The sequence below is a fragment of the Pangasianodon hypophthalmus genome, chromosome 18, assembly GCF_027358585.1.
Source record: "Pangasianodon hypophthalmus isolate fPanHyp1 chromosome 18, fPanHyp1.pri, whole genome shotgun sequence".
Classification (NCBI taxonomy): Eukaryota; Metazoa; Chordata; class Actinopteri; order Siluriformes; family Pangasiidae; genus Pangasianodon; species Pangasianodon hypophthalmus.
This window is the reverse complement of record NC_069727.1, coordinates 3,526,424-3,543,102: the sequence shown is the minus strand read 5'-3', so window position 1 is coordinate 3,543,102 and position 16,679 is coordinate 3,526,424. Positions and strand designations below refer to the sequence as shown.

Sequence of the window (16,679 nt, the reverse complement as noted above, 5' to 3'; positions counted from 1 at the left end):
AAGGGGCCGCTGAGGGAAGTTGAGCCCCCGCTGCCAGTTCTTAGGGTTAGCGGAGAAAGGGCCGGCTAATTACAGAGCAAGCATGAGGTGGAATTGTTATTGGGAGGAGTGGAGAGGGGAGCAGGCATATTGCCAGAGGATTATAGGAAACACATACACGCACACACACACACACACACACACACACACACAGAGTCTTAGTCATTACCTTGGATGCATTTAACTGTGCAAACAGGTGCACTTACAGAAGAGCCAGAACAAGCTGCTGTAACTCGAGCCTCTTCAGACACACGTCTGAATGGGGGAGCGCACACACACACACACACACACACACACACAAACAGGTAATGAACACATTAACCTCTTCTAACAAGCTTTCTCCTCTAACTTGTGATAAAGTCGCTGTAAACACATTCCCGGCCTTTTTTATTCTCCTTTCATTCAAATGAGCCAAGATATGAGAAACGATGAGATTCACACTGAAGCTAGTCAATATTTTGCACACACACATTACTGAGAACTTTTCATGGAAGTATTTATTATTGATACCGAGGCTTAGATTTTGTAATGGAATGCTGTGGAGGTCTCCTAAATGATTTTTTTTTATGTGAAGATGAACAGTGAAAGACCAAACAACACCAATATTTCATACAGAAAAAAATACTTTCTGGGTCTAATGAACTCAACAACATGGTTTAGTTCGCATTTTATAAATGTGTTATAATTTGTACAATTTGTATAATTTGTACAATTCATCACAAAGCTATGAAAATTATGAAAGCTATTAAAGTTAGGGTTAGGGGCGGGGTTAGTGTCTGTACCTTTAATTACAAATTAATTCATATTATTTCAAACTAAATCCAAACACTCCTCATTTAGTTCATACAGACTGCTGATCAGATACATTTGCACTAATAGCATACACACAGGAACAAACATGCTTATCAAAATTTAGTATTTTACAAAATTAAGCATATATTACAGTGTTAAAGTCTTAGGGATTAAAGCAAATCTACATTTGCTCATGCCAAAACCCTGCCAAGAGTTTTTCTGAAACAGCAAGCTAGAACCTCAGGTAGCATAGTAGCCATAAACAGTTGTTCCCTCATCAGCCTCTCTTTTTTTATCCCTCATGGAGTTCACTATGTCAAAAAAAAAATGCAGCTTGTCATGTTAACAAGAAAGCAAAAAACTTACAAAGCTGTTACAGAGCACTGACACTGGAGACTCCTTCCATAAATGTTAAATAAACATGTACTTTATAGAAAACTTCACACATTTTTCTATAAATCTGTTCCACCATAGAAGTCCCTGTTACTATAGAAACAATAACACATTAGAGCAAGCGCATTAATATAATTAAGCCTGTGAAAATGAATCAGCACTTTCGGACCAATCAGATTTGAGAATTGAAATGGTTGGTGTACCACGTAATGTACGGTGAAAACAACCAGAGGAAGTTTCTGAAAGCGAGATCTGCAGTAAAATGCATTCTCCAAATGATAGAATGTTCTTGCACAGGAAGGCATCATGGGAAAAGTAACATTACCTGTGCTCTTGTTTTGCAGCAGTTGTTCCTGTTCCTGCTGGAGGGCCAGTCTGAGGGCACCGAGGTACGACAGGGTCGTATCAGTGCTGAACAACTGCTTGTGGAGCTGAAGGCAGGGGGAATCCGTGAGGAGCATGAGGACGAGGTCAGGCGTGAACTCCGTAGCCTTCGCTCCCTCGACCTGCTCGACTTCCTCGCACACCTGCCCCTCTTCATCCTCATCCACAACTCCATCATTGCCAACCCCCTGGATGACTCTAGCAACCTGTGACAGAAACAAAAAAGCTGTGTTACGTTTTAAAGGCAGCAGCCATATTGTATGGCAGCCATATTGTCAGGATGCTCTGTCAGGGCTTCTAGTGTACCTTGCACATGATATTTGTTTATTCACTACCGCTAGTTTATCAGCAGCAATTAAACTGAAGATGAATAAAAATTTCCTTGTGAAAAAGCAGATTCATTTGAGAAATGACATGGTACACCAAAGTAGCAGTAGTCACAGTAATAGTCACACTGGACTTTTTTGTCTCATTTTCTTCTTAATGTCCATTAGTGCACATATGAAAAGAGCAAATTAGATAGCTAGCTGATAGCAACATTCCTTCCAAAAATCACATGATATCAGGATTGCCTAGTAAGTAATGGCAAATCCATATGTCATTGTAATGAAGATGACTCAGGGCATATTTAAGCAGTTCATTGCGAAGTCTTGCCAATCCCTGTTTTTGCGCAAGTTCCAAGCCTTTTTTATTACTGATTGTGTTTAGGTGCCTTAACGCCTTGCCTTGCTTTTTTTGGACCTCTCTTGGGATTACCTTCTGGACCTTTTGAATTTGACTGTTTATGTTTTGACCTCTGTCTCTGTGGTATCACTTTGTGATATATATTATAACTCTTGCAAATGGATCCTCACTCTGCTTCTGAGTCTCTACTGTTATAGACAGAGATGTATTCTGAGTGTTGGGTTTCTGCCAAATGTAGCACTTTGCACTAAAGCCAAAATATCAAATTTGGATCTCACCAGACCTGGGAACCTTTCCTCACATGTTTGCTGAGTCTCCAAAATGCCATATGGCAAACTCCAAATAGGATGTAAAGGTTCATAAGTTCTCCCTGTGCCCATGTGGGTTTCCTCCAGGCTTTCCAGTTTCCTCCTACCTCCCAAAAAAGCATGCTGGTGGATAGGAAATGCTAACCTGCTCCTAGGTGCGAATGTATGTCCTGCTATCCAGGTTATTCAGACTTTATGCCAGGTATTCCCAGGATCACCTCCAGATCCACCATGACCCTGACCAGGATAAAGCACTTACTGAAGATGAATGAATAAAAGAATATATATCCATAGCAACTCAATTTCAGTGAAGCTAGAACCCTTAGCCATCTTAAGTACTCTTGAGGACCTCCCTTTGTACCTAGTGATCCGGATTTCTCCTGGAATGCAATGTAAGTCTTTCTAAAAATAGAAATGACGTAAGGAAAATAACATGTTTTTCTTTCCATGCACTGGTTAAAGTGCTGATCCTGACCTCTACCATGATGTCAACACCAACCGAGGAACTCAAAGAACCATAGTTACATAAGCATAGATTTCATTCAACATCCACACACGCACAAACACACTAGTGGGAGAAATTTTCCATACACCACTGAGCTGACTAACTGTACCTCGGGAAGTGTGCAGCAGAGAGCGAGTGCTGTCTGTGGTCCTGAACATGTTCAGCTTGATAACTCTCTACATCTCCATCAAAACACTTTTTTTCTGTAATGTCTCTCTTTGCTCTAGACAAAATGAATAATGCATGACTACGGCAGAACCCGGTAATAATATGTTTTTAAAGTGAATAAGCGAGGACATTGAGATCTTGCCTCTCTGGAGAATAATTGCTGGGAACGAGAGACAGACAGGAAGCTGTGACAAATAGTGCAAAAGAGTGCACCATCAGAAAAGAGAACATTTGTATGTCAAAGGGAAAGGGAGAAAAGAGAGAGAAAAAGAGGGACTAAACCCTCTCGTTTAGCCTAAAGAAAATGGCCACAGCCCTCTGCCAGGGGACCTGGGAGCCATGAAAAGCTCTCGTGGTCCTCGGGAGGAGGTGAGTGCTGTCGAATTGCGCTTGTCTTTAGCATCTGCAATGTCTGTTTGAGAACTTGGAGAGGCGGCGATGGCAGCACTTTGAAAGGGAGTGAAAAGGAGGCGAGAGCAGAGTGATAACGAGAGCCTCCTCATGTCCCCATGAATTTTAACTGGGAGAACATCAGAGGGCTGGGAAACCAATCAGAGCGGATTAGTGTGTGTGAGTGTTTGTGTGTGTGTGTGTGAGGGAGAGTGAGAGACTGCCTCATTGATCCAAGGCATAATGAAGAGGCGATGTTCAAAACACAAGAGGCAACTGCGCAGTCGCACACCCTCACACGTGCCAAGTCAACACGTTTGTAATCGAGCCACTACTTTATAAAATGTCAAACAAATGCAGACTATATGTGATTAAAGAATGTTGACTGTCTCATAGAATTCTTCATCTTATCTTCATCATACTTATAATGAGCTGTAGAAGATGGACTTATCTGAGCAGTCCATTAGGTTTTTACACAGTGTTGTGATTACTATTTTGAGATATCTTATCCATAGGTATAGTTACCAATGTAATATGATACAAAACTGAACGACTTGGTAAATCTAAATCTCACTGCGATTGGCCAGTTTGAATAATAACTGACCACCCACATCATTGTCCAACAGCGAGGACCGTGAGTGTAATGTTGTGCAGAAAAAAGCAAGTTTAGCTAGCTAGCACTGGTTACTATTACTAGTGCTATTACTAACTATTCCCTGGCCCAAGTGACCACATCAAATAAACAAGTGAGTAAATATTGGTCAAACTTTTTACAGGAACGATTCATTATTTGGAGGCGTAACACTGGATTTCTTCAGTGTGTTATTAACTATTGGTATTGAATTTGTACCCTTTTTTAAAAGGGCTAGCTACGCCCCTGATCCTGTCAAAACAGCTTTTATTTGACATCTAACTAGCATTAGCAGTGAAGCTCATGACAAGACCGTCCTATCTATCCTCACAGGACTTGGAGGTAATGGCCCAGGTAATGGTGATGGTTTGCTTCCTACCTAGAGGGATGGCATATCAGGTGACATGGAGGTACTCCACATCTGCTCCATGCAGACTCTCTACTGGTATCCCACAAGGCTCAGTGCTTGGCCCTCTTCTATTTTCAGTATATACCAGTGAGGATATCGGCGAGGTCATATCCTCACATGGATTTTCATATCACTGCTATGTTGATGACACTCAACTCATCCTGTTGTTTTGTCCCTCAGACACTCATGTTCCTCGGATCTCAGCATGAGTGGTGGACATCTCACAGTGAATGGCAGCTCATTGTCTGAAGCTACTGACCTGCTGTAGAAGTATCCCCACATCATCCTCTCTCTGGAAAAACACTCAAAATCACACCATATGATGATGCATGAAATCTTTTTGTGGTTCTGGACAAACAATCATTTTCTGTTTGTGTTTCTACTCTGACTTGGTCTTGCAGGTTTCTCCTTTACATCATCAGGAGGATCCAGCCTTTACCCTTCACAGAGACCACTCGGGTGCTTGTTCAGTCCTTTGTCATGTCGAGGTTGGACTTCTGCAACTCGCTCTTGGCAACTCCTGAAACGAATCCACAATGCAGCTTGGTGCAGACCAGTGCCCACTCACCTTAAACCACTTTTCACACTCTGCTTGGTACCACATTCTCTTTGAGCTTCTGACACAGCTCGACTCGAGCCATCATCCCTCCAGACACAAGGACACACTCTTACGCAGTGGTGGCTCAGTGATGCCTCAGTAGGACAGGGGTTCAAATCCCAGAACCACCAAACTGCCATTGTTGGGCCCTTGAGAAAGGCCCTTAACCCTCTCAGGGCTCTGCAGGGGCTGAACATGAGCTTTGATCCCAACTTCCTAGGAAACTGGGATATATCTTATAACAGGATTAAGCCTTGTGGTATTCTTAGACCCTTGAGGTCAAGACTTTTAACATCAACTTCCTGTTTGATGCTGACCACACCCACTTAATTTGTTAGCACATTAATTAAGTCATGTTATTTCTATCAAGCAGTTTTACTGCAAGGACTTCATAACAGTTATTTTGACTTTCACTTATCAAGACAGAAAATATGTACTGATAAAGTACGTCCTGGTTTAGCTGATGTCCTAATATACCTGAACTCACAGTACTATTTGGCTTATAGTTATAAAACACTTATTAGAGTTTTTGACTGGTCAGTAGAATTTAACAGATTTAATCCAAACTTCAAAAACTCAAAACAACCAAGTCAGCATGTAAATAATTTCAACTTGGATAAAAATACACATTTTACTAGAAAATGTGTTGTGTGAGTGGAAAGCTCAGGAATTAAAAGCTCCAGTATATAGCCAAAATATTATTGTACACACTGATATAATGAGAATAAAATTTTACTCTACTATTATATTTGCAAAATGAATCTGTACTTTGGGAGTCAGTGGAATTTCTTGTACTGCTCAGAGGGTGCAAAAAAAAGCATGAGAACCACTGTATCAGCATAAAAGCAGGAAGAGGCATACGAGCAAAAACACGGCGCGAGCGTGAACAAGAGTCTCTCTTGCGCGCGAGTCTCCCTTGTTTGTTTGTTTGTTTGTTTGTTTGTTGTCTTCTCGCTAACACCTGCCTTGAGGAGAAGGTTCCGCTGAGTGCCGGTGTTCGGTCGCGCGCCGCTCTCTCGGCGAGGCACGCGCCTTTCCACCGTGACGCAACGCGCGCGCTCCACTCGAGCGGCGCACGGTGTCCATCCACGCGCTAGTTACAGGGCGAGGCACGCGCCCCGGAGCACGCGCGCGTGCGCGTTGCGCGAGCTACCTGTCAGAGCCCAGTGAGTGCCTCCACTAGAGGAGCGCGCGCGGGTCATCTTCAGTAGAGTCACGAAGGTTTTGAATCGGCGCTTCACGCATTAGATTCGATTCGATTCGATTCAACTTTACTGTCATCTATCAGAGTACAAGTACAAAGCCATCAAACTGCAGTTACCGAATAAATATCAGCTGCTCGCCATTTTGTGCGCATGCGCAATGTGTAACCAAATATACAACCTGAATTAAGATTGGTAAATGATTATTAAGCAAGAATATCAAACTCTCTCAGAGATAAAGGTACCAAACTGTACTTCTCCTTGTCGTCCACGTGGTACCATTAATGGTGCATGTTTATACCTTTACTGTGTAACTTCATACCTTTTAAAAAGGAATTTAAGATGCATACCTGGACCACAAGGACCACTGCTGTACCTTTCAAGCTTAATTAAAAGTGCACAAGCCACGCCCCCTTCATGATACCAATCCAGAGACAGAAAGAAAAAAAGATCCATTTGGTACTTTTGCTTCTGCAGAGCAGGTTGTGGTTTCACTTATAATAACCACACATTATCATATACAGCACTTACAGGAGACTACAACCTAAAGACAAACAATGTGTGGTAAGAGTTTCCACTTTACACACTACAGCATGTATACACACAAATGTGTGTGTAGGACATTCCTATGTGTCTGAAGCTGTTTGACTTGATGTGCACAGAGACTCCAGGATCCTTAATGCATCTTGTGGCATTTGTGGCATTTTGTTTATCCAGAGAAAACACAGAAGGATCCAGTTATAAGGCAAGAGGTTAGTGAGTGAGTCCAGCGTCTCAGAGACATAACTATAGGCAGGAGGACAGGTATGTCCAACCTCCACCACAATCCATAACCCGGTCAATCAATCAATTCATTCAAATCAATTTATAAAAATCTATTTGAATTCAAATCAATTTTAATCAAAGCACAAGCTTGAGCTTATTAGAGGCTTCCACAATTTATTTAGCTATTTATTTATCTATTATATATTAGACTAATCTATTTCTTTATTTCTTTGTTTATTTGTTTGCTTGCTTGCTTATAAGGTAATGGATAATGGTAATGTATCTTGTGTTTCTTCTATCAGGACAACAAAAATCAAAGGCAAATAAAATCAAATAAAAATAAAACATTAAATAGCTGTGAGCCACTAGACTCATTATTGTTGCTTTCATGGCTAAAATAACAGCAGCAACACTCTCTGGGAGGGAATTGCACCAGGAATATAACTGTAATGTTTATATTTTTAGTAAGGGAAATTATTGTGAAATGGTTGAGTGAGCATTACTTTGAACTCCCACTCCCTCTCTCTCTCTCTCTCTCTCCGTTAAAATCTTTAAATGTGCCATGTAATTCATGCATGTTGGAAACTGCTCCAAGATCACTCAGATGCCCCATGTTGCAACCTTTTCAACGTCAGAAACACATCTAACCAATAGTTTTCTTCCTCTCAGAAATCTTGTGATCCAAATAGGCCCATCACCCCCACCTCCTCCACCTCCTCCATCTCCTCCTCCCACCACCATCCATCCATCCCTTCTTCTTCAAATATTAAGGAATGAAAAACATTTAGTTTGAATGAAAATCCACAGAAGCAACAAGTATTTTTAGAAACTTTTTATTATGAGACTAAAGTGTAAAAAATATGGACGTAAGGCATTTTCCCCATTTTTTGTTTTCTCCTTGGAATATTGTAAAGGCAGAGTTAAACAGGCAGTGTGGAGAGAAAATAGACCGCCATGGTTTGGACAATAGCTGCATAACCTTTGATCACTGTGAACTCCGAGTCATATTACATGTACTTCCCGTTAAATAAGACACGTTGGTGCTGAAATCAAACTCTGGAGTGTCAAACTCCAGGAAAAATCAGACAAACAAAACAAAACAAAAAAGCCTAATACCGTAAACAGATGCATTTAGACTACACGTCTGAAAAGGCAAGAGGTAATAAGCAACATACGGTGTTTAGGCTGTGTTTATGTATAAGCCAAAAATATATACATATTACAATGAATGTGTACAAAAACAGCATCTATAAATCTCTTACATACATACAAAAATAGTTTAATATATTTTAGAAAAAAAAAAAAAACGTGATTTTTTTTTTTATACAAATAGAACTTCATTATAATAAATTCCGCCAGGTTGGAAGCATAGAGTTACAGCAAAATCCCCGAGTTCAGGTGAACTCTTCCAGTGCTGAGTGAACACCTGCAGAGCTGAAGCGACTCTCCCAGTGCTCTTCTGTGGCCAGCTGAAGGTGTTAAATCAACACGGGGGATTTTGATGTGCAGGACAGGACAGCTCTGTGATTGGGTTTAGCATAGTTTAAGAACAAATAGAATCGCTTATGCAGAAAAATAGTACATCTTAAATGGATCTGTTGGGTCAATGCGCTTTGGGCTATAGCGAACCCCTGCGCATTTACTTTATTACTTTTTCTTTTCTTTTTTTTTTTGCACTTGTCTGCTCTACAAGTCCTTTGGCTCGGGACACTTGGGGCCGATGCGTGTCGCTTTGGCCTCTCATCTTGGGCCAGTCTCTCTTGATATTGTGAACTCGGGTCTATCCAACCGGACGGGAGCGCAAACGCAGTGCCTTGTGTTCTCGGAGGACGCGCCTGGACCTCCAGAGTGAGTGCTGACAATCTTCAACAATCTTCAGGATCTTCCTATAAAATAAAGAAGACGATGCAAACGTTAGTTCTGCATGCAGCACGTGCAAATGTGCAATAAGATAGAATATCTGAGCGGATATGGAATTTTTAAAAAAAATGCAAAGAAAGAAAGAAAAAGGGGTGGTGAAGTGGTGGTGGTGGTGGTTTTGGGTCTAACCTGATGTTCAGAACCAGCTGGTGAAATCTAGGAGCTCCTGCTCCTCGGGACTGAGTGGGTCGTAGGATCCTTCGTCTGAGGAATATGAGGAGACAGGTGATCCGGCCATGGAGTTCATGTCGTTGGAGTAGCTGTGCGCGACGCTGGGAGACAGGACGCCCGACTGGAAGGCTGCGCTCACGGCGTCGTGCTCGTCGAGCAGCTGCTGCAGGGCGCGGATGTACTCGACCGCAGAGCGCAGCGTCTCCACCTTGCTCATCTTCTTGTTGGCCGCGCCGTTGGGCACGTGCTCGCGCAGCGTCGCGAAGCCGTTGTTGACCAGCTTGACCCGGTTGCGCTCGCGCTCGTTGCGCCGCGCCACGGCGTGCGGCTGCTGCTGCGGCAGACTGTAGCCGAAACCCGCGAAGCTCAGGCGCCGCTTGCAGCGCAGCAGCTCCGGCGAGGACGAGCGCTGCCTCTTGGCCTGCTTGGATGCAGACTTGCCGGTGCTCTCGCTCGGGCTCAGACTCTGAGAGGCGGCGGTGGCGAAGAAGCACGCGGGCGCCACGAACTGAGCCTGCTCCACACTTAGGTCCATCTTGGCTGCGATGTCTATAACCGGAGAGATGCTTCACAAGAACAACAACAGCAATAAGTAATATAAAGAGGCCTTTCTTTTCTTTTCTCTTCTCTTTTCTTTTTTTTTTTTTTTTGGAGTGTCCGGTGGCCGCGCGTCGCGCTCGTGGCGTTCGCGTGTGACTCGCTCTCACGATTCCTGTGTATGAACTTCGAGCTTTGCAAAGCTCTCCTTCTTCTGAAGCACGAAAGAGAGGCAGCGCGCCTTTTCAATACACCGGCAGGCTGGCCCACGCGCTCCCCGCACCCCGCACCCCCTCCTCCACCTCCTCTGGCCACGCCCCTCTCGCGCTCGGGCGCCGGTGCGGTTGCAGCGCGTACGCCGGGCGCGTGCCGCTCCTGCCGCTGAATAAACAACTCGCCGTGAAGTACGACTCGAGTTTTTCAGCCGTGGCAAACTTTTCCACAAAGGAATCGCAGTAATAGTAACCTGTGATTTAGATCCGTCTGGATTCCTGAGAGCAAACGAGTTGTAAAAGTTATCTTCAAACCTTTGTTTGCGCGCGAATTAAACCGTCCCGGTTACCATAACGACCTGCAATTGCTGGACTACTTCTATTAACTAAACTATAAAGCACAGGGGCTTTCTCGTGTCTTTTATAAACTAGATGAGTCACGAAAATAAACGTTTGCACAAACAATGCATTGCGTTTCCACTTGCGCGCGCCCATTCTGGTCACTTTTATTTACAGAGCACGTGAAGACAAGTGTTGCTCAGGACATACCACAAAATACAGAGCAGAATGGAGTAGAATAAACAAATGAAACAATAAAAACACCGAAAGTGATGAAGATATCTAGTTCCTATAGACTTTAAGAATGTTTATTATTATTTATTATATATATAATTTAGTTAGATTTAGATTTAGAGCTGTCTCTTGGTGGGATAAAAGCTGTTCCACACCTGACACGTACCTAAGCACGATTTGCACGTTTTCTACATATCCAGGCCACGTGCATGACATGCATTCGTGAAAATAAACAGGTCAGGTGTACCTGCTGCATTTACGCACGAGCTTTGTAGAGTTTGCGACCAACAGCATGGAGTTACAGCATCATTCATTTGCGTCCCTGTTAATACAAAAGCTGCAGTTTGTCCTGCTGCAGTCAGAAAGTGGAACTTTGTGGGGAGAATCCACTGATCAGTCAGACATGTGGAAGGGAGGAGGAGAGTGTAGGGGTGCATCCTTTTGTGTATGATTGCTTACACGCCATTTTGTTACAGTAGACGCAACACTGTCTGTTTTCTTTCACAGAGCAGAATAATTGAACTTTTTTTTTTAATTATTATTCAAAAGACTGAACGAGACCAAGCGACTCTCAGCCTCAGCAAGCTCTGAATAATTGCGCGTGAGTGCGCGCGCCTGTGTGTGTGCGTGTGTGTGTGTAGGGATGGGGTGAGGGGGCAATAAATTGTGTAATTTTTCTTACTTGGCTGTGGCATTCAAGATCAGGCCAGCATTCAAGCACCCAGCCCCCTCCAACTTTTCTTTTCCCTCTCTCTCTCTCTCTCTCTCTCTCTCTCTCTCTCTCTCTCTCTCTCTTTTTTCCTTCTCCTCCTCCTTTTTAGCGCAGCAAGAGAGTTGAGAAAAGAAGCGTGGGTTCTATTCACTTTGTCCCCCCCAGCCTCCTCCTCTCTCTCCTGAGCCACGGTTCTCTGAAACCTATCTCCCATGCTCTGTCAGGACGCTCACAGGCTCCAATTAGCGCTTTGTGAAGGCTTTTCTTTCGTGCGCACGGCCGCCGGTGCCTCCCTCTTGTTTGGACGCTTCCACTCATAGCCGGCTGTAATAATTAATATGGCATCCGGGAGCACAGTGACAAACACCTCTGTGTGGTTTTTTTCCCCCTCCACACCAATCATGCTGTTTTCTTTTTTTTTTTTTAACCCTTTGGTTTGGATTTAAATTGGTTAATAATACTGAGTTCAAGTTTTTGCGCATGATCCATACTGACTCTCCTCTCAGAATCCTCGGTGTTAACACTATTTCAGGATTAAAACATTCCTTTTCGTGATGAAGCCTTGAAACAGTTATTTAGGTACAAAATTTCACAAAATCCTATCAATTTGATTGCTTTCTTAAAAAGTTAATACAGGAGCACACTGCATGATGGCGCTATTTCTGACAATTATCTTTATTTTTCCTCATGTATTTCCTCATGTGTTTTATCTAGCTATTGTAAATTTTAGGGTAGAACTGAGATGTTCATAATTTAGCATATTATATTTAGGCAAAACAATAATTTGCTAATTCTCTTTGAACAAACTTGCACAAAATGAGCATAAGTGGGCATGTAAACTTCTCTAGAGCCTATAAAAACAGACTAGCAGTAAGGTGGTTAATATATGTATACACACACACACACACACACACACACACACACACACACACACACACACAGCTGTATGACCAAAAGTTTGTGGACACCTGATAATCACACTCACATATGTTTGTTGAACATCCCATTCCGGATTTAATCCCCCTTTATGATATAATAAGCTCCACTCTTCTGCGAAGTCTTTCCACTGGAGTTTGGAGCGTGGCTGTGGGGATTTGTGTTCATTCAGCTACAAGAGCATTAGTGAGGTTGGTGAGGAGGTCTTTGGGTTCCAGTTCATCCCAAAGGTGTTCAGTGGGGTTGAGGTCAGGGCTCTGTGCAGGACACTGGAGTTCTTCCACTCCAACCTTCACACACCATGTCTTCATGGAGCTCGCTTTGTGCACAGGGGCATCGTCATGCTGGAACAGGTTTCAGCCTCTTAGTTCCAGTGAAGGGAAATTGTCATGCTACAGCATACAAAGACTTTCTATACAATTGTGTGCTTCCAACTTTGTAGCAACAGTTTGTTCAAGAACCACATATAGGTGTGAAGATCAGGTGTCCACATACTTTTGGCCATATTGTGTACATGCACACTCCAGTTTCACTTCAGATAAGCCAGACATTAATATCGGGCCACTGAAAGGCGCTATCTGTCTCTGAATCTCAGGTTTGTGAAGGGACGTTAAACAGAAACGTAGAGCAACAAAACCCCTTAATGATCATGATTCAAAAAGGTCCAGCGCTGTTTGTTAAACACGCACTCATCCACGTCCACCGAGCATTGGCGTGAACCTGGGCGTTAAACGACGTTCCACAGGCTTAACCCGATGCATTCAGGAGATAACGCATGCACAGAGGTGCTGAACCTCTGACTGGTATCACAAGTGAAAAACACTGATGTTAACACTCATGTTTGTCTCTGACTCTTTACACACACACACACACACACACACACACTCACGCACGTATACACACGCGGAAAAGCAAAGTGAAAGAAAGAAAGAGACTTCACCTCTCTTGGAAATGATGCCTTACTCCATAATTCCCTACAAACATTCCCAGTATTCCCTGGACACTATCCTAATCCACTGCACCATGGCACAGGTTCCCAGCCCTGGTGCATCATGGAAAACCTCCTGTCCTGCTCTAACTAACACTAACACACACACACACACACACACACACTTCAGCTCTGTTAATTAGTTGATGAGTTGAATCAGGTGTGTGGTGAGCAGGAAAACTGTTCACTAAATTGGTCAGGGCTGGGATCCTGTCCACTATGAGATTTACACCCCATACTTCCTTGTACACTCTGAGACATAATTCTCCTCCAGAGTGTGTTTTCGACACGCTTTTCATTAAAGATGACCTTCCAGTACACTGGATAACGGAGATGCTGAGTAATTTCCCGAACAGGAGCTCGCCCCCGCTCAGTGCGCATGCGCAGTGCGTGCCCGCTCTTGGCAGCAGAAACTTCCCGAACCAGGTGGCCAAAAATGTGTCAGTTGATGCTCAACTCATAATACGGTTTGGTCTGGTTGATTCCTGGAGATTTTCGGGGAATTTTGGAGTTCAACAGTCACTGCTTTGAATATGATTAGATCTGAGAAGATCATGATGAATTATATTCAATGGTGGTGAAGTTCCATTAAGTCTCCTCTTTTCTCCACTTTTCTCCTCTTATACCATTCCTACCAGAGAGATCAGAACCTGATCATAACCCCTCCGTGCGTTTTTAGCAATCCATGCTCTATAAAGCTACATAAGGAACCAAATATAGTTGAACAAATTAAAGCATTAAAGGTCAACACACAGGCCACTGTAGAAATACATATAGTTGGTAGTTGGAATAAAACAGGCTAACACTGCCATCTAGTGGTTAGTTTGGGTAACATCAGGTGAGTGCAGGTACATTTGGTCATCAGGAGCTGGTTTGATTGATCTGGTTTGAAGGTGCAAGATGAGTTTTCTGACTTCTGAAATCCAACTATTTTATAATTAAAAGATTGATATATTAATACCAAAGAAACTTTGAGAAATAAGGGCTCATAATCAACACCTTTGGGTCACTATAAAAGTGCAGACTTTTGTATATTTATTGTCATTTGTGTATAACTGAGTTCTGAGTCCAATGTTGTTGTTGGTTTTTTTTTTTAATTTTTGACTTTTTTTTTTCTTTTTTTCTTTTTTAATTCAGGAAAGTCAGAATTCTGGGCAGCATGGTAGTGCAGTAGGTAGCGTTTCCGCCTCACAGCTCCAGGTTCGATCCTGACCTCTGGTTACTCTGTGTGTGTAGTTTCACACAGACAGTCCGTGTGGGTTTCTTCCAGGCTCTCTGGTTTCCTTCTACCTCACAAAAACATGCCAGGAGGTGAATTGGCTACGATACCTTGCCCCAGGTGTGGATGAGTGTAACAGACTGGCGTCCCATCCCGGGTCTATTCTCCATCCTTGCACCCAGTGTTCCCGGGATAGACTCCGGATCCACCATGACCTTGAGCAGGATACAGTGCTTAATGAAGAAAGTCAGAGCTCTTCACAGGAGCTCCAGGTGAAGGCCTGTTTCAGGTAGTGTGTCATAACGGCTTTGCATTGCAATTAGTTTCATAGCGTTGGTTTGTTTAATTATTTATCTCTCAATAAAGAATAATTATTGATATTGATAATTATTGATCTAACTATAATTGCATGATATGCTATATTTAATCATTTATGCATCATTTTATAAATCATTTATTTATTGGCTATTGATATTTGTAAGTAACATATTTAACTGAATACAGCTGAGTCCTAGCAGATAATTTGATGGTTCATATAATTGGCAACTATGAAAATATTATTAAAATACTGAAAATGAAAGTGTTTGTTTGTTTGTTTGTTTATTTGTTTGTTCTATCTACAGCAAGCGGTACTGGACAATTTACTCTTCTCTCAGGGAAGTGCTTCCTCTCGCTGAAGACCAACACAGAGAGAATGAGGAGGAGTTTCTTCCTACAGGCCATTCAGGCCCTCAACCAGGCCCCAGACAACACCTAGGACTAGACTTTGGATTTGTTTGCACAACACACACACCCCCTACGTTCATGTCAATGTACCCACATTACCCCGTATTTTATAAATATTTATCATTTATCTTAGCAATTTCACTGCAACTACCTCAGCCAGATGTTACATAGCATTGCAACTGCACATATCTGCACTTTATTCCAAATATAGTCATACTGTTGCTGCATCTATCTTTTATATCCTTTATGTTATTTTTTTTTAAATATTTTTCCTTTTCTACTTGTATATTCATGTATGTTACTTGTATATGTACAAGTTTTATGTCACAGACAGTCATACAAAGCATTTCGCTGCACGTGGTACTGTGTAAGGTTGTGTGTGTGACTAATAAAATTTTTGAATTAGAATATGAAATTGAATTAGAATATGAATTTGTTTGCTTGCTGTTTAGCGTCACTGGGCTCCTTTAGCTGAACATGTTTTACTTGTTTTGCCTGACTATAATAATTGTCTTGGATTGGAACTTCTGGCATTTACCCGTTACATTCAATTGAGGTTAAAATGACCAATTTTACATTTTACGACTACACTTAAATACTTAAAATGATACTTTTTCCTACTTCATGTGCTCGGCTCAATGCATCTAACAGACTGTAACAGTTTAGAAAATCATATTTATATTTCCTTCATTACTTTTTTCAGTTATTTCTGAAATAAAACTGTTTGTAAATGTTACTGTATGCCCCATTTATTTACTATCTGTTATTTTTACTTTTTACTCCCACCTTTACAACACACACACACACACACACACACACACACGCCTCTCAGGTATGTCCTCCTATGAAGGATAGACATACTGTATATTGGACATTTTGTGTGGCATAGGACATACTACTGCTAAGTAACGATCACAATATGAGGGTCACATACTTGTATTTAACACACTGGTGGACTCAAGGTGAAGTGCCCTAAAGGATGCCCTTCCAGTGCAGAAGATAGGATGCAGACGCCCTATAGTCTTCCTTATATGCAAGAAATGAGATAAAGTGCCCTCCTATGTGCTATACAACGTGCCTAGAAAAACATGTTCCTAGAAAAACACGAGTTAATGCCTTCCAGGTGTCTCTGGTTTTTTCCCCACTGCGTATAGGAGGTGCCCCTTAGTCTGCCTGTGCCTGATTTAACATCCTCCTTCAAACACACACCACACACACACACACACACACACACACAGCTGAAATCCATGCATTATGTGCATATTTAATATTTATATATTTAACAGTGTTCTGGACTCATTTATTAAAAATGATATTGTTTGACATTGTGTTTGATAGACTAGAATAAGTGATGAATGCTGTGATATTTTTATAAAGCACAAAAAAAAAACCTCAAAGAATTTTAGTAAAGTGTTAT

At 42.2% G+C, this 16,679-nt stretch overlaps 2 protein-coding genes across 2 annotated transcripts in view; one reads left to right on the top strand and one right to left on the bottom strand.

The window, feature by feature from the left end:
• The window catches only part of LOC113532275 (uncharacterized), a 61,554-nt gene extending 57,512 nt beyond the window's left edge, over positions 1-4,042 (top strand). The window contains exon 16 of the mRNA XM_026923579.3: positions 1,569-4,042. Within this exon, the coding sequence (XP_026779380.3) occupies positions 1,569-1,820 (252 nt within the window). The 3' untranslated portion in view covers positions 1,821-4,042. The remainder of the gene's footprint in view (positions 1-1,568) is intronic.
• A 4,043-nt stretch (positions 4,043-8,085) lies between these two features.
• ascl1a (achaete-scute family bHLH transcription factor 1a) lies at positions 8,086-13,397 on the bottom strand. The gene is made up of 3 exons (XM_026923580.3): positions 13,270-13,397; positions 9,318-9,925; positions 8,086-9,154 (listed from the first exon to the last, which is right to left on the bottom strand). The coding sequence occupies exons 1-2, from the start codon at positions 13,311-13,313 to the stop codon at positions 9,325-9,327; spliced, it is 645 nt and encodes a 214-aa protein (XP_026779381.1). The 5' UTR covers positions 13,314-13,397; the 3' UTR covers positions 8,086-9,154; positions 9,318-9,324.
• Positions 13,398-16,679: the final 3,282 nt, after the last annotated feature.